General features: G+C 40.1%; 1 protein-coding gene across 2 annotated transcripts in view; it reads right to left on the reverse strand.

Moving 5' to 3' along the window:
* Positions 1-22,872, reverse strand: part of LOC137273709 (SUN domain-containing ossification factor-like) — a 92,605-nt gene that overhangs the window by 47,960 nt on the left and 21,773 nt on the right. For both annotated transcript variants that reach the window (XM_067806511.1, XM_067806510.1), the window contains exons 3-6: positions 10,406-10,962; positions 6,994-7,168; positions 3,369-3,476; positions 2,966-3,127 (exon numbers count right to left, since the gene is read on the reverse strand). In XM_067806511.1, the coding sequence (XP_067662612.1) occupies positions 2,966-3,127; positions 3,369-3,476; positions 6,994-7,168; positions 10,406-10,962 (1,002 nt within the window). The remainder of the gene's footprint in view (positions 1-2,965; positions 3,128-3,368; positions 3,477-6,993; positions 7,169-10,405; positions 10,963-22,872) is intronic.

The raw sequence follows: 22,872 nt of genomic DNA on the forward strand, positions 1-22,872 counted from the left end.
TCGAGATCGTGAAGGGGATCAAACTCAGGTGGGTGAAACGACATCAGGATCAAGTTTGCAACGTTTACGTGCGGGTGGGTGTTGGAGCCGACACCAGTCTGCAGGGGGTCAACGTGATCGTGGAAAACAAGATATCACTAACCAAGATCTTCCTGCCTGACAACATACACTTCATGGGTATGAAGTTCACCCCTGAATTATTATCAAAAAACCAGTTGGAAATTATATCGTAATAGTATAATAATGACCAGTCATCGTCCCAACACTACGCTTAACGACCTAGGAGATACGGAGGGATTCGATCAGCCTGGTGAGGAAGATGAATTATACATCCTGCACTTCAAAGACAACATGTACAGACGGGTGTCGTTATCAGATTTAAAAGAGCCCAAATGGCTGATCAACTTAACATTCACCTCACCTTATATCACAATAGACGCAGATACAGGGGGATATATCTCTAAGATTAGGAATAACGGTATCTGGCCCAGGGATTTCATTTCGGAGAGGGAATTACACATGATAACTATTGGTATCGAAAAAAATAGGTTAAAGTCTGTAGCAAAAAATAAATTAACATTTAGCAATAATCCTTATAGTGTATATCTTGATAGAATATTAGTCCCTTTCACACTCATCATAGAAGTCTTCTTTTCCTATTTAGGTAATGAAAACACCTCAAGAGTACACCAAATTTTACCCGGGGTGTCAATACACTGGTTTGACGAACACCGAGACCAATATTGTCGTATTGTTATACAACAGGATACCCCCGCGGGTCCTATAAACCGCTTAATAAGCCTCAGTGGGGTTTTTATTACAACAGGAAATTCTATTAGACTCTCACCTATTACCCTGACTAATAGTCTAGATCTTGTAGACTTCAAATTCATTAATAGACTATTAACTGAAACCCAATTAAAATATCTTTCATAATATATATTATAGGATGGGCCTGTACCCAGGCGTAGATGAAGTAGCGAAGACGCTGGAAACCGTAGATGGGTTCCGCTTGAGGCAGTTATGTGACGTGAAACGCCAACTAGAACAAGACCGTGACACGCGAAAAGCACTATATAAAAAGTACCATAGAGCTTTCAATATCTTGGACGGGGCTGACACTACCCTTATGGCAACCAGCATGGGACTAGGGGCGGCAGGCGTTGGGTTGTTAGCTACCATCGTGGCCGCACCTATAGTGCTAGGTATTGAAATAACAGCTGGGGTGGCAGGGTTGGCAGGGTTGGCGCTTAAGTTAGTATCACGCAGACTGCATCGTAAGTCATTGAAACACGACGAGATCAGGGTTCTGGCTGAAGCAAAGCTCAACACAGTGAGTGAGCGTATTTCCACGGCACTCTCTGATAGTAAGATCTCAGAAGAGGAGTTTCGTTCAATCCTCTCTGAACTCACAAAATATAACGGAATGAAACAAGATATTCGGTCCAAGTCTCGTAAGTCTGCTATCAGCGAGGACGAGAAAAAAAAGTACATAGAACGGGATACAAAAAGCCCAACAAGCCTTTATTATGAACACCAAAGAGATCGTAGGCGGTTCACGTTAAACTGTTTCATCGATATAAACGTGACATAGGCACAGACGTTAAGTAGTAGGGGTAATGTATCTATACCAGCCGGGGGAACACGAGGGTGATAGCCGTAAGCGGGCCACCGATCCTATATGGTCAGTCAAAACTTACAACATAGATAAAGTGGATATGAAAGCCGACGAACCTAACTTGTACTACTTGAGGGATGGGCCGGGTAGGGGGTTTGTAAGAGAAGAATTATTGATCGTACCGTACGGCACAGTGTTACCTCCAACACACGTTAAGTAGTAGGGGTAATAGTAGCAAGAGCTAAGGGCCCAACCAAAGCCTTATTTAGTAAATAAGGCTTTGTAGAGACATTTCTTGAAAGTGGTCCAGAACTGTCATTGTATATACTACTCTAGAGTCCACTGTAGATGGAAGTACAGTGAGATCAGAGCTGGCTACAAAGGGACAGGTATTGCTTTTTCACTGTTATTGTTTAAGTTTACCCCGAGAAAAGAAACTATGGTTGTAAGGACTGATTCATCAGTATTTTTCATATTTTCATTGTTCATTTTCATTTACTCTTGTAACATTATGACAGCTTACAGCAGACATGCTTGTTTCTTGCCATATTTATTTCCTTGCACACTTCCGACAGATACAAATTCATAGCCTCTCGCAGACTCCTGCAGTGTTCCACAGGCATAATTACTAAAACCATTCATAATAACATTATTCAATCCACAAACATCCCACATTTCCTTATTTGCCAAGTTCTACAGCATGTATGTGATCAGTTTCTGCCTGGCATACCAATAAAGGACTGTATAAAACACAGACCCTAAAGCTGACCTCTGTTCCCATGTGGTCCTCCCTCAAAAAGCATGTCAGTAACCTGATATTGTGTCCTTTACCCTGAGACATTCGTCTCTTATCATACCATGAAGTAAGTTTAGTGTTTAGTAATCAGCAGAAATAAGATTGTGTCTTTGTCCACAAAGTAACAATGCTCTTCAGACAAGAGACTGCACAGAAACAATAATTCAAATGGTCCACATTTGTTTCAACCAAAATATACCGGTAAACTGATGGAGATTCAAAACAGGGCTGTACAAGTTATTTAAAAAATGTGAGTTGGACAATCACAAGTTAGTTCTGAGAAAAAGTTCATTCCCTTAACATATATTTACATTCTTTCCACCAGCCTCATGTAAATGCATTTGCCATGTAAATGCAGTGTTGTTTTTACAGGAGGTACCATATATATCACCACTGATTGAGATCAATAAAATCAATACAAGAATATGTAAACATTGAATTTCACATATATTTTGCAGAAACATTCAGCTTGTCTCAAACAACAAGACAGACAGATATACTTTGACTGAGCAGTTCATGATGCAGTGATACAATTGATATGGGTGACTCACCTGAACAAGGTAACAGGACAGAAATGTTCATTGTTGTAGTGACTGAGCAGCTCCACCTTGACAAACTTGACAAACTGCTGGTCATCCACCTGAAAGGCCTGTGCTGTCTTCTCCTGTGTTGCTTCATACTCCCCCAAGTCCCGCCATTCTTTGGCTGGGAACCTGCAAGTAGCATTCACAGAATCTCCTTGAACTGCTTGCTGGACAGATCATTTGCTTACTGCCATGTCCATTACTGACAAATGAAGCTTTTGGATCTCAATTGGCAGCATTATCTTACAACATGCCGTTCAAACATGCCTCGCCAACTCAGTTATGTTCACCTGTTGTGGGTCATCTTGATGAACTGGTTGACAGTATATGGAATGAGCTGATGCACGGAAGAGGATATATCCACACTTACCTGTCACTCAATGACACTCGAAATGTCTTCGGCTGCGAAGAAAACAGCTCTAAGCTTGCAATTTCCAGTGTTTTCACTTGAATGGGTTCACACAGTTCTATGGCAAACCTGAAACAATCCCCATTATGCAGAGCAATTTCAGTATAAACAATAAATCCTGATCCTATGTGAAACTACACATATGTATCAGGATCACACATTATAGTTTCTACTAACAAAGAAAATTAATGTACCTGGTGTCCAAAATTTATAATGTCCCACTTGTCCCATAATGCACTACTGCCTCCAAAGGCAATGTACAATGTTTCTAGGCTACTTTATACATCATATCACATGCACACAATACACCATGAGCCTCTTCACACACTGCACCATGTCTCCCTTCACACACTGTACCTTACCCCCTACACACACTGTACCATGTCCCCTTACGCGCACTGTCCAGTGTCACCTTCACACACTGTACCATGTCACCTTCACACACTGTACCATGTCACCTTCACACACTGTACCGTGTCTCCTACACACACAGTACCAAGGCCCCTGTACAAAATATACCATGTTCCCTACACACAATGGCCCATGTCTCCTACACATACTGTACCATGTTCCCACTCCCCCAATTCTGTGCCATGACTCCAAAACACAGTACAATGTCACCCTACACACACTATACCATGTCCCCTACACACACTGTACCATATTACCTTCACACATTGTACCATGACTCAAAAAACACACAGTACCATGTTACCTTCACACACTGTACCATGTCCCCTACCCACACTGTACAATATCCCCTACACACAATGATCCATGGCTCCTACACACATAGTACCAAGTCCCCTGTACAAAATATACCATGTCCCCTACACACAATGGCCCATGTTCCCTTACACACACTGTACCATGACTCCAAAACACACAGTGCCATGTCCCCTACACACACTGTACCATGTCCCTAAACATACTGTAACACTGTACAAAATGGTTACATGCGATGTACTTAGGGGCAAAGGAAACTTTCTCCATGTTCAACTTGATCACTCATAAAAACAAGAAGAAGAAATCAAATGTATGATGCCCCACTTGTCCCAATGTACCATTTTCCCCATATCATAATGCACCACTGCCTCCAAAGACAGTGTACGTTTCTATGCTACTTTATACATTATACCACATCCATACAATACACCATGTCCCCCTTCAGACACTTACCATGTCACCTTTACACAGTGTACTATGTCACCTTCACACACTGTACCTTATCCCCTACACACACTGTACCATGTCCCCTGCACACACTGTACCATGTTCCCCTATACTTACTGTACCATGTTTCCAAAACATTCAGTATCATGTCCCCTACCTACACACATTGTACCATGTTACCTTCACACACTGTACCATCTCCCTCTAAACACACAGTACCATGTCCCCTTCACAGACAGTACCATGTCCCCTAAATAAAATGTACCATGCCCACTTCATACACTGGACCATGTCCCTACACATACTGTACCACTGTACTAAATGGTTACATGTGATACGTATATGTACAGCCAAAGGAAACTTTCTCCTCGTTTAACTTGATCTCACATAAAAACAAGAAGACATCGAAGTTTGCAATTTTGAAATTGTGAAGCAATAACAGGGATGTGCCAAGTACAAACATTCGATTTTTAACAAGGCTGATAACTTATTGAAGAGGCTATGGTCGACAGTGGGTCAGTCTAGAGAATTTCCAATCTGTGGGTCCATTCAGGAAACACAGCAAAACATGAAGAAAAGTCTTTAATAGCGAGTTTGTCAACTTCTGGATAGAATATATGCAAACACGTCTTCTGACTGAAGCTGTCAGGCGTCTGCTGCTGTCTCCCCACTCCTCCACACAGGCTTGAGTCATTTGCTGTATTGTAACAGATTAAATTGCCCTCGTTGAATAACTCTATCAAGGTGGTCTTATACATGCTCAATTGGCAGCATGTCAGTAGAACGTGTACAGAGAGGCCAGCCCTATTTTGGGCCTAAGTGTAATACTGGATGTCAAGAAGTGTAATGTAGACCCAAAAAGTATAATACTTGTCTTCAGGTTGCTTCAGTAGAGTGCGCGTTTTCACAAAAGGAATAATCTTGACAGAAATACACATCACTAATCATTATGAAACTCCATGCATTAAAAATTATTGGTCGGGTGATAAACTGCCTTGTGAAATTTTTTCCACTTTGTTCATTTTCATTTTCGCATACTAAGTGTAATGGCATAATTAAGTGGTAAAAATTTTACCTAATATGCAAGGGTTGGCATCTCTGGGTGGAGGCTATCAAAGGAAATTGACATTATTGGCATGAAAGAAATTCTTGACAACTCGGGCGACAATGTCAGCAGCATTCCTCTGTACGGTCTGTAGGACCTGATACTTTCCTTCAACACACTGGGTGCCTGAGTGCCACTGACGCTGATGATGTTACTGTCACAAAAAGGTTTCTAAGGTGTAACATCCTCTTCCTCTGCGGTATTCCTATGCAGTTGACTACCTGTCTGAGGTTTGTCTGGGGCCTGTCTGAGGTCTGACCAGTCTGTTGATAATAGGCTAAGGTTCCTGATGGTCACGATGGAACAGTTAAAGGTTCTTGTAACGTGACCCGCTGTAGCACACATTTGCATCATTTTGATGGCCCTCTCTCGCTTTGCTGACGTTAACCTTGGCATTGTAAAGAGGTTTTCAGGTGAAGTATGATTTGCTCTGTGCTGTAAGCTGGTTTTATACCATGCTTGCATGTGCATTATACCCTTAATATGAAAACATGTGCATTTCACATTTCTTGATGCAAAGTTGTCAAGACTTAAGTCTGAGCGCTGACGTTGCTCAGAATAAAATCCTTGTTGTTGGCAATAACTAAGGGGCAAATTGAATTTGATTATATTTTCTAATGTTAATATTATGAAAAGGTTTGCAAGAGAAAGTTTCTTCAGTACATCAGTATATATGTAAATGATACCAGCAATATTTAGAGTATGTTATGACCACCTGTCTCTGCTTTAACTGTATCCTGCTATCATGGAAGATAAATATCCGATAACAAGCTGAATAAGTGTATGTATTATTGAAAGAAAGGTGCACACTATCATTTTGTTCATTACAATAGAAAATACTTTCACTTCATATCTGTTAGTCATGATGTATCAGAGTTTTGTAGTTATTCACTTCCTTTAAGTGAGGTAAGATGTGAATGATGCTACGACCACATCCTGTGTTGTATTGTTCATTGTATTTCAAAGTTTTTGTAAAGCAAAAAACAATTTAGCATCACCTTAAAAGGAAAATCATGCATGGAACAGATTACTGATATAGTCACATCGATCCATTTTTGGTGTTTCCCCGACTTGATATTCCTGGAATAAAGTGGCATAAAATCCAACTCACCCACATTGCTGGATATACTGATACACTGACAGCTGCTGCAACTGCTAAATGACAGTAAAATATCTGCCTCACGATACCTGACAATATCTAATAGTGCACTTTATTAAGTAACTCATGTTTGCTGAGTTGTTTCAGGTTTACATAAGTCACCTCTGTCTATACTGCATGTGATAAAACAGATGTCTAAAAACTATTACCATTTTTTCTGAGCACTGCATGGATTGAGCATGTAGTCATCTTTGTTCCCTGTGAGGACACCCTGCACGTTTTCAGCCTCCTGATTGGATGCCAACACCTTAGAACCACAGTTCTTAGAGGAAAAGTTGATACGTTGCTTAGATTTTAAAGGCACTGGCATGGGCACCACTGGAACTGACAACATATGACACTTTTAACATTTGACATCCACAGGAAGAACAGCCACCACAAGGCTGTATCTCACCTGGTTATGAAGTAAACAGAATATACTGACATCAATACTAAAACTGTATACACAGGATGCACATACAGCATCCTAAAACTGTCTCTGCATGTACACGCAGAGAGGAAATATATACACAGACACACACATATATTGTGTGCATTTTTTTTGTTAAAAACATTATTTCATACTTGTGCTGACACACTGCTTGCTTCTCTCTCCTTACACCAAGACATAGTGGAAACCTGTGTTGTGTTCCCCACACAGGTCTTGAAGGTTTTATAACAACTGTAAGCATTAGAACATCATTAATCATTATTCTAAGATACTACAGTGAAAGATCAAAGGCGCCAACAATACTTTATCAGACGATAATGTGCACTTTTTGCATTATGTCACATTGTGTTGACATCACTGCGCCATTCCAGTCTGCCCCCTCGTAATCGAACTTTTTCGCATTACGTCACAATGTAACAGACGTCACGATGGATGTCAGTTACCATCGCCTCGTACAGCCTCCCACAGTATATTGCTTTGTTGCATCCCGTTTCTTGGATTGCAGTTGCATCACACAGCTAACATCACCGGTGGAAACATTACGTTTATGTTTGAGTCATAGTTCGACTAAAAATTTTACAGAGACACGGTAATGTTTGCAATGTTTACATTCCCACAATGCAATCATGGAATGTACTGATCTGGTAGTAGAAATGACATGGTCATATTGCCTTGTATGGTTTAAGTGAAACACAGATGTAATTAAAATGATCTAGTGAAGATATTTAATCCGAACACAAACAGTCACCAAACTGTTCATCATCTGTTTTCTAGTGAAGTTTGTCTTCACGCAGGGGGCTGACACATCAAAAGAACAGCACGTCAGTTAGCCCTGTGCAAGGATTCTTAATCTTGTTAATTTAGGTCACAGACACCGTCCTTTGTTTTCTGCAATAGACTAATAGAAATTAGGCTTAGAAATTATTAAATATGTCATCTTAGAAAAGAAATACAGTTCGTTCTACCACCATGTAAAGTGTAATACAGCACACTTTCACCCTGAACTATTATATCGCTAACTATAACTTTAACTATAATAGTTCAGGGCAAAAGTGTGCTTTATTACCCTATACATGGTGGTAGAACGAACTGTATTCCTTACATAAAAAATCTAAGCTTTCTCAAGAGACATCAGCCACACATTGGAGAGCCTTAGATCTTCAACCAGCTTAAGATTTACATGCAACCTAAGGACTTCACATTGATCTTTGTTCAGCAATGCATTGCTACATATAATAGTATACAACAAGAACGGCAAGTTTTGGACATACTCATCAGTGGTTGAATACACATACAATCACAAGTAGACAATGCCATGGTTTCACGAAAACAATTTGTGTTTAACATGAAAATTAAAATAACTTATCGCTCTATGAAGACCCCGAACTTTTCTGATATTGTTGTCTTGGGATCCATCTCCTGCTCTAGTAGGCAAGAATCTTAAGGTGTCCTTTGCCAAGACCACAAAGGATCAAGGATAGCCTTGGCCTTCTTTCAACCCAAGAAGCTTCTCAATACACAACATGGAAAAAAGATTTGTATCAGATTTCATCAGTTTTACTTCAACAGGGCCTACTCATTTACAACAAGATGAGGTAATTCTTTGGACCTGTGTGGACCTTTAAACAAAGCCAGTATTACATCAATCCTGGGAGACAGCCTCTATCATTGATGGTTTTAATTGGTAGTTTGGGGAATCAACCCCTAAAACCATAATCGATTATTGATGTCTTCTGTCAATCAATAATCAACAAATGATTGATAAAACCACTGGTACACAATAGCTTGTAACAAAGATATGTCATATGACACAAAATCATAACTCTTTATTATTTCAAAATGGATTGAAAAAACAAAAGGATATTGAAAATCATGGAGTATCTGCCAATGAAAATGAATTTGGTCACTATTTTTACAACAAAACGATGCATACTTCATTTATTTGTGTGTGTGGAAATTGAGACATGTTGAACTCAACATCTACCTTCGAATACAATGCAGAAATCAGCATAGAATGGCTATACATCTAAGAGTTGATGTGACAAATATCAATAAAGATATCCATTTCCAATTTCGTGAATTCAACGAGAAATGACTGAGTGAGTTTAGTTTTAGGCCACACTCAGCAATATTCCAGCCATATGGCGGCGGTCTGTAAATAATCGAGTCAAGGACCTGACAATTCAATGATCAACAGCATCAACATCAATCTGCGAACCGATAACACGTGTCCACCAAGCCAGGGAGCCTGACCACCCAATCCTGTTAGTTGCATCTTATGACAAGCTTAGTCACCTTTTATGGCAAGCATGGGTTGCTGAAGGCCTATTCTACTCTGGATCTTCACAAGTCAAAGGAAAATAAAGCCTTGTTCACATACTAAGTGTTTTCTTGAAGCAAACACATGTGTGGGAAAGGTGTTACTGGTCATTGGCTCCTTCCCTCTGCAAGCTGACTGTATTCTGGTGTTTATTTTCTTGACAGTTACATAGGCAGATTCTTTCATACAAATGCATAAAATCAGTGATTTACAAGGTGATTAGGTTGTCTGACAAAACATCCACTTACAAAGTTTGGATGATTGGAGGAAGAGATATTACAAAAAGCCGGGTCCACATGCATTTCATGTCAAACTATAGACCAGTAAGGTGCAGTTCCTGGTCTGACACTGTGCAGTACTTAATTAAATGCCATAATAACCAACAGATGTGACAAATATCAGGTCTGAAGATAAATCCAAAGCAGGACTTTTATACTTTTGATAGAATTAAATGGCTTGGATTAAACACTCAACAAATCTTTCCCTATGACATTATTGTGTGAAAATACAGATAGTGACAAGTGACCAGCCGGTGAGGCTGGAGCACATATGCATTGGAGGGATGCATTTGAATGAGCAGTTGTTATTTTCTTGGGGAACACAACACTGAATGTTTCCGCTATATTTTGAGTTAAAGGTGAAAGAAGCAACAGTGCAAGTCAAGATAGGGAAACATATACATGTGCATAACCTCATCCTGATAAGAAGGCAAATATGAAAGCAGATTACTTCATAAGCATTAAATTCACAAACTTAAAACTTACATTCACATTGTGATATATATAGTCATGTTTTTAATCTAATGACTCACTTGTGTTGTCCTGTTTTGACTTTAGTTCTTCCTCCAAAACCTTCTGCCTCCACTCAGTGTAAGACTGAAAGTCTTGTTGATGATCAGTGGCTGCTTTGTCCCTCGTATCAACCTTGCTGCCACCACTCAGTTCACCAGCATCCACACTAGCTTCAGGCTGCAACAGTGATAAAGTGGGACTTTCCTCCAACAGAGGCGTCGCTTCATCTTTGCTTGTATCTTCAAGTGTCTCATTAGTGGTCACTGCTAAAGGCTGGTCAGCAACCTGCTTTTGTTGAACATCATCAGGCATCTGACTAGCAAACTGCTCCTTCTCAGACACTGTGGACATAATGCTATTTACCATGGCGTCTGTCTGGAGATAATCTTGTTCACTCTGTGTATGGGGTTCCTTCTGGACACTGGGATCATCCACCTTCTCACTGGCTACTACTGCACCATTGCTGTCCACTGCAGTCACTGCCACAGTGCCAGCCTCATCTAGCTGGGATGCACTCTCAGCAGTAATGACCACACTTGGCTTCACAAGCACAGTAGTTGATTCAAGCTCTTTCATACTGCAAAAACATCATTTGTAATCAGTGAAATGATAAAAGTCAAAATTTTAAATATGAACTGTATACTTATATACTTATCCTATCTCATGTAATGGATTCCTACCCAACGTATCTGCAAAGCAGATTATCCAAGACAAAGATTATCCTAGTGGCTCCAAGAAGGAGAATGATGATTCAAAGGTGGTCACATAGGGAGATAATGGGGCGTGCTGCTTGCTTAGGTGGACAGCTGGAAAGCTGTCTTATAAGGAGAGCAGCATGAAGTGCACAGGCGAATGAACAAGAGAGGCCTTGGGAGAAAAGTTTACATCGTTCCACTCAGTATCACAGCAAGAGAGAGAAATTGATACACGAGATAGGATACGTTGAAAACTTGAAGAACTTTATGAGGGGATGTCAATAAGTTTTGAGGTCTCCTCTAACTCGTGGAGTGTGATTCGACAATATTCCAGCATAAGTCTATGCACTCTGTCAATGTTTTCCTGACTAGTGCTTGTTGTTGGGCGACCTGGACGGGGGTCATCTTCAAGACTCTCTCTACCATGCTTAAATTCATTGACCCATCGTTTGATGGTAGCAGATGAAGGGGAAGACTTCCCATAAACTGCTGAAAGCCTTTCTTCAATGTTCTTCACCGAGTTTCCTTCAAGAACTAAAAACTTAATTACTGCTCTATACTCAATTTTATTCACTTCCACTGCCGTGAGGGGGGGGGGTCTCTTTCTGTCAATGTGAGCTGTTATATCATATATTTATACTTATATATATCACATCAGCTACACCCCAAGTTTGACTTATATACATGTAACAGGGATTTAGTAAGACAACAAAGGGAATAGATGAAAGGGATTAACAGCAACAACAATGGACACGTTGCTGCTTTAAGGTACTTTTTTAAAAATAAGTACTGGTAGATCAAAATCTGTGCATTCAAAATGTGCCAAAATATTGGTTGCATGTATTTTGCATGAAAAACGCAGGTTTCTGCGTTAATGTGAACACTGTCAATTCATTGATGCTTCAATTCTTTTGTCGGTATTGGATATTTTACAGTCGTAATCTTTTCAAGAGATATTTCCCCTTAGACATTCATTATGGGATGAGGGCCAAGCATGTACTAGCTGTGAAGAAGAATAACGTTTTAGTCCGAGACAACGGCTTCGTTATATGACACCTGTTATGGTAATGAACGTAAAAACTAAGTCTCCAAATATATATGACATCCTCATCTTCATGACACATACTTCCTGCTTAGCATATTAAATCACACATGCAGATATCTATGAGTCACCAGTGGAATGTTTTTAGTTATCATTTAGATTTATCACAAATTGGATGTATTCACACTAAGTTTCATAACTGTAAGTCAGTCTGGAGATGTACATGTCTGAATAATAGACAGTCAGAAGATAAACAATGCACTTGGCTTTCAAGTGGCTTTTGTCAACCTGGCTGACAACATTCTTGTGTCTTCTGTGTGTAGCAGGGCGTGGAGTCATCCCACAGATGACATCCTTACCTTGTCAGCTTGCTGACGGGGGTTAACCTCTTTGGTCATGTGGACAAGGCGTCCGACTTCGGATCAGAGGGTCCGTCGTTCGAATCCCAGCACGGGACTCGGAAATTTTGTGGCCGCTACATTGGCGCCCAACGTGGGGCTGAGCACGTTCATATCATATTTGAACAAAATAAGCCTCAGTACCCAACTATGCGGCCCAGGACGTGCCTTCTGTTGACGGGGGAGTATGTAGCAGGGCGTGGAGTCATCCCACAGATGACATCCTTACCTTGTCAGCTTGCTGACGGGGGTTAACCTCTTTGGTCATGTGGACAAGGCGTCCGACTTCGGATCAAAGGGTCCGTCGTTCGAATCCCAGCACGGGACTCGGAAATTTTGTGGCCGCTACATGTGGAAAATCTGTCCACTTAGTTCAGCAAAGTGCAACAGCTGGGGACCAACAGGTGATTGATTTTAAAGTGATTCACCATGACTTGTAAGCACAGCTGATATTCCATGTCTGTGAATAGCTATCAGAACAAGAGCAATATCTGAAAGTACAATAGGGTATACAAAGACAGATCCCTGTATACCTGGGATTCATGGGGATCCTGGTTATATAACATCTGATAGGTATAGAGCAAAGGATGTAACAAAACCAAGGCAGGCCAAGAATTTGTAATCTTGATGGCACTCCTTCACACACACTAACTTACATGCTTTAATACGACTACCTGGTATAATCTGCTTGATTCTCATTCTGAAAGAAGGCAAGTAAAGCCAATCAATAAAGCCAAAATATTTAATCATGTTGCAATGTTTCAGTGTGGATTCTTATTCCAGTGTCAAGTTTTTGTTGGTTACTGCCAACCTCTACAAGGCCAAATCACAGGCAAAGTGTAGCGCAAAATGGGTTGCGCAGCAGAACCAAACTGACCAGTCTTCGTATATGTGAGCGAAGCGAGCAAAGGTTGGCAACAAACTTCCCTCGCTTCGGTCCGAAAAATATTTTTCATGTCAAAATAAAATATCGCCACCATCAAATATAGACACACATTTACTCACAGGGTTGTGCTCTCAGATTTCCAACCTCATACTTAACAATTACTCACGTGAAATATATTTTAATCAACATTTTAAGCGCCGTTGGTGCTCTCACAGAGCGTTCTTCGCCTCCATTACCCCTGCCAGCTTCCGGTTCAGCGGAATGAAGGAACAAGAATAAGCAGAAATTAAGAGGACACATCATATTGCCCAAATTTCTCATTAAACTGTTCCAGATTATTTATTTGATATGTTGTGGTTATTGTTAGAATTTTAGTAACAGTTATTCTGAAAAAGGCTCACTCCTGACGTAGCGAGTGGATGAATGCAAGGGAGGTAATTGCGCAAGTAGTTATTTTTGCGGGAAATACAAACACAGTTAAATGTGGCCATACGCTGGGACCGATGCCGTCAGCTGGTACGTAATATGAAGTAAAATTAAACTTATTTCTTTTCTTGTCAAGAAAAAGTGTTCCATGTGATCTAAGTACCGATTTGACGAAAAGCTATTCTTTTCATTTCTTGATCAATTCTTATCAATACGAAATAGTTGTATTACAAAGCAAAAGATCGTTTTCACTGTAAACGAAAACCGTGACACCTCACGACAAATCCACTTGATGACTTGAAATTTAAAAACAAAACATCCATACCTCAAAGTAAATGTCTTTCCTGTCCTGCATTGTCCTGTTATAAGGAGATTGTGGCCTGCCTCAGCAACAGCAATGCTTTTCCTTTGCTCCTCATTCATGGTTAATCTGCACGACGACTGTCATCTGCGAACTTTGCGAAGGACATGCGACTCGACAAGTGTTTTCAGAGTTACCTAACCTGTTCCTTCATTCCGCTGAACCGGAAGCTGGCAGGGGTAATGGAGGCGAAGAACGCTCTGTGAGAGCACCAACGGCGCTTAAAACGTTGATTAAAATATATTTCACGTGAGTAATTGTTAAGTATGAGGTTGGAAATCTGAGAGCACAACCCTGTGAGGAAATGTGTGTCTATATTTGATGGTGGCGATATTTTATTTTGACATGAAAAATATTTTTCGGACCGAAGCGAGGGAAGTTTGTTGCCAACCTTTGCTCGCTTCGCTCGCATATACGAAGACTGGTCAGTTTGGTTCTGCTGCGCAAACCATTTTGCGCTACACTTTGCCTGTGGCCAAATATACAGATCAAACAGATTGCAAGATATGTCAGAAGGCTCTGGTACACATGATGGACATAAGCTGCGTGGGTCTCCCTCAAAATAGTGTATGAAACACATGTCTTGGGATGATCGTGGGTCTTACTCAACATAGCTTATGAAACACATGTCTTGGAATGATCATGGGTCTCATTCAACATAGCATATGAAACACATGCCTTGGAATGACCATGGGTCTCACTCAACATAGCGTAGGAAACATGTTATGGAATGATCATGGGTCTCACTCATCATAGCATATGAAACATGTTATGGAATGATCATGGGTCTCACTCAACATAGAGTATGGAACATGTTATGGAATGATCATAGGTCTCACTCAACATAGAGTATGAAACACTTGTTATGGAATGATCATGGGTCTCACTCAACATAGCGTAGGAAACACATGTTATGGAATGATCATGGGTCTCACTCAACATAGAGTATGGAACATGTTATGGAATGATCATAGGTCTCACTCAACATAGAGTATGAAACACTTGTTATGGAATGATCATGGGGCTCACTCAACATAGCGTAGGAAACACATGTTATGGAATGATCATGGGTCTCACTCAACAAAGCTTATGAAACATGTTATGGAATGATCATGGGTCTCATTCAACATAGCGTAGGAAACACATGTTATGGAATGATCATGGGTCTCACTCAACATAGCGTAGGAAACACATGTTATGGAATGATCATGGGTCTCACTCAACAAAGCTTATGAAACATGTTATGGAATGATCATGGGTGTCACTCAACATAGCGTAGGAAACACATGTTATGGAATGATCATGGGTCTCACTCAACATAGCTTATGAAACATGTTATGGAATGATCATGGGTCTCACTCAACATAGCTTATGAAACATGTTATGAAATGATCATGGGTCTCACTCAACATAGCGTGTGAAACACATGTTATGGAATGATCATGGGTCTCACTCAACATAGCGTAGGAAACACATGTTATGGAATGATCATGGGTCTCACTCAACAAAGCTTATGAAACATGTTATGGAATGATCATGGGTGTCACTCAACATAGCGTAGGAAACACATGTTATGGAATGATCATGGGTCTCACTCAACATAGCTTATGAAACATGTTATGGAATGATCATGGGTCTCACTCAACATAGCTTATGAAACATGTTATGGAATGATCATGGGTCTCACTCAACATAGCTTATGAAACATGTTATGGAATGATCATGGGTCTAACTCATCATAGCATATGAAACACATGTCTTGGGATGATCATGGGTGTCACTCATCATAGAGTATGAAACATGTCTCATTCAGCATAGCGTATGAAACACATGTCTTGGAATGATCATAGGTCTCACTCAACATAGAGTATGAAACACATGTTATGGAATGATCATGGGTCTCACTCAACATAGAGTATGAAACATGTTATGGAATGATCATGGGTCTCACTCAACATAGCGTAGGAAACACATGCCTTGGAATGATCATGGGTCTCACTCAACATAGCATATGAAACATGTCTCATTCAACATAGAGTATGAAACACGTCTTGGGATGATCATGGGTCTCACTCAACATAGCATATGAAACACATGCTATGGAATGATCATGGGTCTCACTCAACATAGAGTATGGAACATGTTATTGAATGATCATAGGTCTCACTCAACATAGAGTATGAAACACTTGTTATGGAATGATCATGGGTCTCACTCAACATAGCGTAGGAAACACATGTTATGGAATGATCATGGGTCTCACTCAACATAGAGTATGGAACATGTTATGGAATGATCATAGGTCTCACTCAACATAGAGTATGAAACACTTGTTATGGAATGATCATGGGGCTCACTCAACATAGCGTAGGAAACACATGTTATGGAATGATCATGGGTCTCACTCAACAAAGCTTATGAAACATGTTATGGAATGATCATGGGTCTCATTCAACATAGCGTAGGAAACACATGTTATGGAATGATCATGGGTCTCACTCAACATAGCGTAGGAAACACATGTTATGGAATGATCATGGGTCTCACTCAACAAAGCTTATGAAACATGTTATGGAATGATCATGGGTGTCACTCAACATAGCGTAGGAAACACATGTTATGGAATGATCATGGGTCTCACTCAACATAGCTTATGAAACATGTTATGGAATGATCATGGGTCTCACTCAACATAGCTTATGAAACATGTTATGAAATGATCATGGGTCTCACTCAACATAGCGTGTGAAACACATGTTATGGAATGATCATGGGTCTCACTCAACATAGCGTAGGAAACACATGTTATGGAATGATCATGGGTCTCACTCAACAAAGCTTATGAAACATGTTATGGAATGATCATGGGTGTCACTCAACATAGCGTAGGAAACACATGTTATGGAATGATCATGGGTCTCACTCAACATAGCTTATGAAACATGTTATGGAATGATCATGGGTCTCACTCAACATAGCTTATGAAACATGTTATGGAATGATCATGGGTCTCACTCAACATAGCTTATGAAACATGTTATGGAATGATCATGGGTCTAACTCATCATAGCATATGAAACACATGTCTTGGGATGATCATGGGTGTCACTCATCATAGAGTATGAAACATGTCTCATTCAGCATAGCGTATGAAACACATGTCTTGGAATGATCATAGGTCTCACTCAACATAGAGTATGAAACACATGTTATGGAATGATCATGGGTCTCACTCAACATAGAGTATGAAACATGTTATGGAATGATCATGGGTCTCACTCAACATAGCGTAGGAAACACATGCCTTGGAATGATCATGGGTCTCACTCAACATAGCATATGAAACATGTCTCATTCAACATAGAGTATGAAACACGTCTTGGGATGATCATGGGTCTCACTCAACATAGCATATGAAACACATGCTATGGAATGATCATGGGTCTCACTCAACATAGAGTATGGAACATGTTATTGAATGATCATGGGTCTCACTAAACATAGCGTAGGAAACATGTTATGGAATGATCATGGGGCTCACTCAACATAGCGTATGAAACATGTTATGGAATGATCATGGGGCTCACTCAACATAGAGTATGAAACACATGTTATGGAATGATCACGGGTCTCACTCAACATAGCGTAGGAAACACATGGAATGATCATGGGTCTCACTCAACATAGCGTATGAAACATGTTATGGAATGATCATGGGTCTAACTCATCATAGCGTATGAAACACATGTCTTGGGATGATCATGGGTGTCACTCATCATAGAGTATGAAACATGTCTCATTCAACATTGCGTATGAAACACGTCTTGGGATGATCGTGGGTCTCACTCATGATAACGTATGAAACACATCTCATTCAACATAGCGTATGAAACACATGTTTTGGGATGACCATGGGTCTTACTCAACATAGCTTATGAAACACATGTCTTGGAATGATCATGGGTCTCATTCAACATAGCATATGAAACACATGCCTTGGAATGACCATGGGTCTCACTCAACATAGCGTAGGAAACATGTTATGGAATGATCATAGGTCTCACTCAACATAGAGTATGAAACACATGCCTTGGAATGATCATGGGTCTCACTCAACATAGCGTGTGAAACACATGTCATGGAATGATCATAGGTCTCACTCAACATAGAGTATGAAACACTTGTTATGGAATGATCATGGGTCTCACTCAACATAGCGTAGGAAACACTTGTTATGGAATGATCATGGGTCTCACTCAACATAGCGTAGGAAACACATGGAATGATCATGGGTCTCACTCAACATAGCGTATGAAACACATGTTATGGAATGATCATGGGTCTAACTCATCATAGCGTATGAAACACATGTCTTGGGATGATCATGGGTTTCCCTCAACATAATTATGAAACACATGTCTTGGAATGATCATAGGTCTCATTCAACATAGCGTATGAAACATGTTATGGAATGATCATGGGTCTCACTCAACATAGCGTAGGAAACACATGTTGTGGAATGATCATAGGTCTCATTCAACATAGCGTATGAAACATGTCTCATTCAACATAGAGTATGAAACACATGCCTTGGAATGATCAAGGGGCTCACTCAACATAGCGTATGAAACACATGTTATGGAATGATCATGGGTCTCACTCAACATAGCGTATGAAACACATGTTATGGAATGACCATGGGTCTCACTCAACATAGCGTAGGAAACACATGTTATGGAATGGTTATGGGTCTCACTCAACATAGAGTATGAAACACATGTTATGGAATGGTTATGGGGCTCACTCAACATAGGGTATGAAACACATGTTATGGAATGATCATGGGTGTCACTCAACATAGCGTATGAAACACATGTTATGGAATGACCATGGGTCTCACTCAACATAGCGTATGAAACACATGTTATGGAATGGTTATGGGTCTCACTCAACATAGCGTAGGAAACACATGTTGTGGAATGATCATAGGTCTCATTCAACATAGCGTATGAAACATGTCTCATTCAACATAGAGTATGAAACACATGCCTTGGAATGATCAAGGGGCTCACTCAACATAGCGTATGAAACACATGTTATGGAATGATCATGGGTCTCACTCAACATAGCGTATGAAACACATGTTATGGAATGACCATGGGTCTCACTCAACATAGCGTAGGAAACACATGTTATGGAATGGTTATGGGTCTCACTCAACATAGAGTATGAAACACATGCCTTGGAATGACCATGGGTCTCACTCAACATAGAGTATGAAACACATGTTATGGAATGGTTATGGGGCTCACTCAACATAGGGTATGAAACACATGTTATGGAATGATCATGGGTCTCACTCAACATAGCGTATGAAACACATGTTATGGAATGACCATGGGTCTCACTCAACATAGCGTAGGAAACACATGTTATGGAATGGTTATGGGTCTCACTCAACATAGCGTATGAAACACATGCCTTGGAATGACCATGGGTCTCACTCAACATAGAGTATGAAACACATGTTATGGAATGGTTATGGGGCTCACTCAACATAGGGTATGAAACACATGTTATGGAATGATCATGGGTCTCACTCAACATAGCGTAGGAAACACATGTTATGGAATGATCATGGGTCTCACTCAACATAGCGTATGAAACACATGCCTTGGAAAGATCATGGGTCTCACTCAACATAGCGTATGAAACACATGTTATGGAATGATCATGGGTCTCATTCAACATAGCGTATGAATCATGTTATGGAATGGGACCCGTGAAGGTCCCGGGGTAGAATAGGCCTTCAGCAACCCATGCTTGCCATAAAAGGTGACTATGCTTGTCGTAAGAGGCCACTAACGGGATCGGGTGGTCAGACTAGCTGACTTGGTTGACACGTCATCGGTTCCCCATTGCGCAGATCGATGCTCATGTTGTTGATCACTGGATTGTCTGGTCCAGACTCGATTATTTACAGACCGTCGCCATATAGCTGGAATATTGCTAAGTGCGATGTAAAACTAAACTCACTCACTCACTGTTATGGAATGATCATGGGTCTAACTCATCATAGCGTTTGAAACACATGTCTTGGGATGATCATGGGTCTTACTCATCATAGCTTATGACACACATGTCATGGGATGATCATGCAGCCTTCACCACACTGCACCCTGGCAGCATGACCAAACTGACAAAACGAATACTCTCTGTGATACATTTAAAGGATAATATAATAAATTTCACCAGCTCATAGTATTCAATAAACAATATTGTAAACCAAAAGTTACTGTGTTCTGTAATCTGATTGGTTGAAAAACATGATTAAATGGTATTAGATTCCCGGAAACTGAAAGACAATTCACCGCGTATTGACACGTAAACAATTGTTTTGTTGTGTCATCAACAGTGGTGACGTCATTCAAATCATATTGTGACGTAAAGTTAGAATGACGTCACAAATGAGCAACTCCAGATGCTACCATGGGAACCAGCTGAAACGGCCAGCTGATGACACTTCACAGCTGTATCCGTATTTGATGTAAATGAGTGCAGACACTAAAACCCTTTGGTTTACTTTTGTGTTTACAATGTCGATAAACATCATGTGTTGGCCAATTTCCTGGTGTTATTGAGTATTTGAAGCACGGGAATGCATTTGGAACCGACGGCATCAAATACTCAAATACTTCAAATACTCAATAACACCAGGAAATTGGCCAACACATGATGTTTATCTCCTAATTTGCACCCCATCAAAAAAAGGTTTATCAGTGGCATTCTCAATCCCATAGCCTAACATGGGCATGGCCATTTGGAAGTGCACATAACAGGAAATCCTGTTTGGGATGATGACATAGCTTGTGTGTTAGTTTACGGTTCTAGGGCAAATGAAGCTGAACTATTCTTGCATTCAAGATTGTTTTCGGGAAACCATCTCTCAAGTTTACAGGTTAACATGATATTTACCAAGTTATTAAACAATATCCCTGTCTACTGTCTGGATCACGTCTTATGGATATATCAGTACGCACATTCTTGAACATATTCAGCAAGATGGGCTTAAACTGTGTGCATTAATTTTGCCTTAGAATGATATCTACTATATATTACTGTGTATATGCCGACCCCATAGATAAGCCACCCCTCTAACCTGACCCCTAAAATCAGTGTCAAAATGGTATATTTCGTGCATAAGCTAACCCCCGCATCAGACATCTGGCAGTTACGGTCATGGATGTAAAACATAAATATGCTAAGTGAGAATAATATCTATATCCACAATAATATGTTAAACCCGGCAGAATTAAAATTATAAACTATATTCCCAATTTTACTGGAAAAAATTCTCATGCACGTGCTTCATCAACAGGTCCACATCATCAAGTTGTCAAAGAGCAAAGTAACGATGTTTCAGGGAGATAATTAATCAAAGTGAATAAGCTGAAGAAAACAATCAACAACAGTGCTCGTAGGAGTTGTCAAACTAACATTATAATTTACTACTTCCATCTTTTTTGAGCGATTGGGTGCCGTAATTCAGGTGACATCTCGACTTTCGTCGCCTCGAACTTGATGTTTGGTCATGATGTTTAATGCTAAAAAATGTGCATGAAGCATTTTTGTGACAGGTCTGACCTAGCATGATACATGCACTAAGGTCCATAATGTATGTATTGGTGGTGATGTGTTGTGTAACGTGTTCAGAATAGCATGATTTTACCCAAGACTTTCCTCTGAATCAGTCTATAAGTTTACAAGGACAGTATCCACTGCTATTATCTGATTGGCTGCCTTAGGTCACGTGTTTGATTTTGACCATTCACGATCCTTTAAAAAAATTTTGTTTACAAGGACAGTATCCATAGCTGTAATCTGATTGGCTGTCTCAGATCACATGTTTGATTTTGACCATGTACGAACCTTATAGTAGACTATGGCAAATAAACGTCATTAGAAACTAGTTTTTATACAATAAGAATGATACCTGCCATCAAACGAATTGCCTCACATGTTATTCATACGTTACCGAGCAGAGAGGCACTGATATTGGGGAAAAGACGACCATAGATATTATCTGAGAAATCTTTTAATAATAATTTTCTGATTTCGTAAAAATGCAAATATAAAAGGGTGAAGGGATATTTACTAATTTAGCCTAATCACATCGGGGCTCTCAGCTGGGGATATAATAACATTTTACAAATGAATGCCCCTACTCCAATAATCACCCACTTCTTGAAAGTGCTTGCGCAAGCAACAAAACAACAGCAATCAGGCCCACTTCTTGAAAGTGCTTGCGCAAACAACAAAACAACAGCAATCAGGCACACTATTAACAGTACTTGTTTATTGCTTGCTTGGCATTACAAACAACAGGAAGCAATCACCATGTGAAAGGACAGGAAACAGCTGATTGGATTGGCATGTCATTTTGCAAATGGCGACCGGACAAGATTAAAACTTTTTTTTTAATATTATTGTGTGTAAATTAGTAGGGACAAAACTTAATAATGACTAGGGGTAAAACAATTTGAAATAATGAACTGTATACTTCGATTTGTATTTTAATGATCATTTTTAAGTAACAATATGGCTGTAATCGTAAACTTCCTAGCAAGTGTACCGCTAACCTGTAAGATCGTCCTGACAGCGCACTGACGACCAGAAAAA

The sequence above is a fragment of the Haliotis asinina genome, chromosome 2 (genome assembly GCF_037392515.1).
Source record: "Haliotis asinina isolate JCU_RB_2024 chromosome 2, JCU_Hal_asi_v2, whole genome shotgun sequence".
Taxonomy (NCBI): domain Eukaryota; kingdom Metazoa; phylum Mollusca; class Gastropoda; order Lepetellida; family Haliotidae; genus Haliotis; species Haliotis asinina.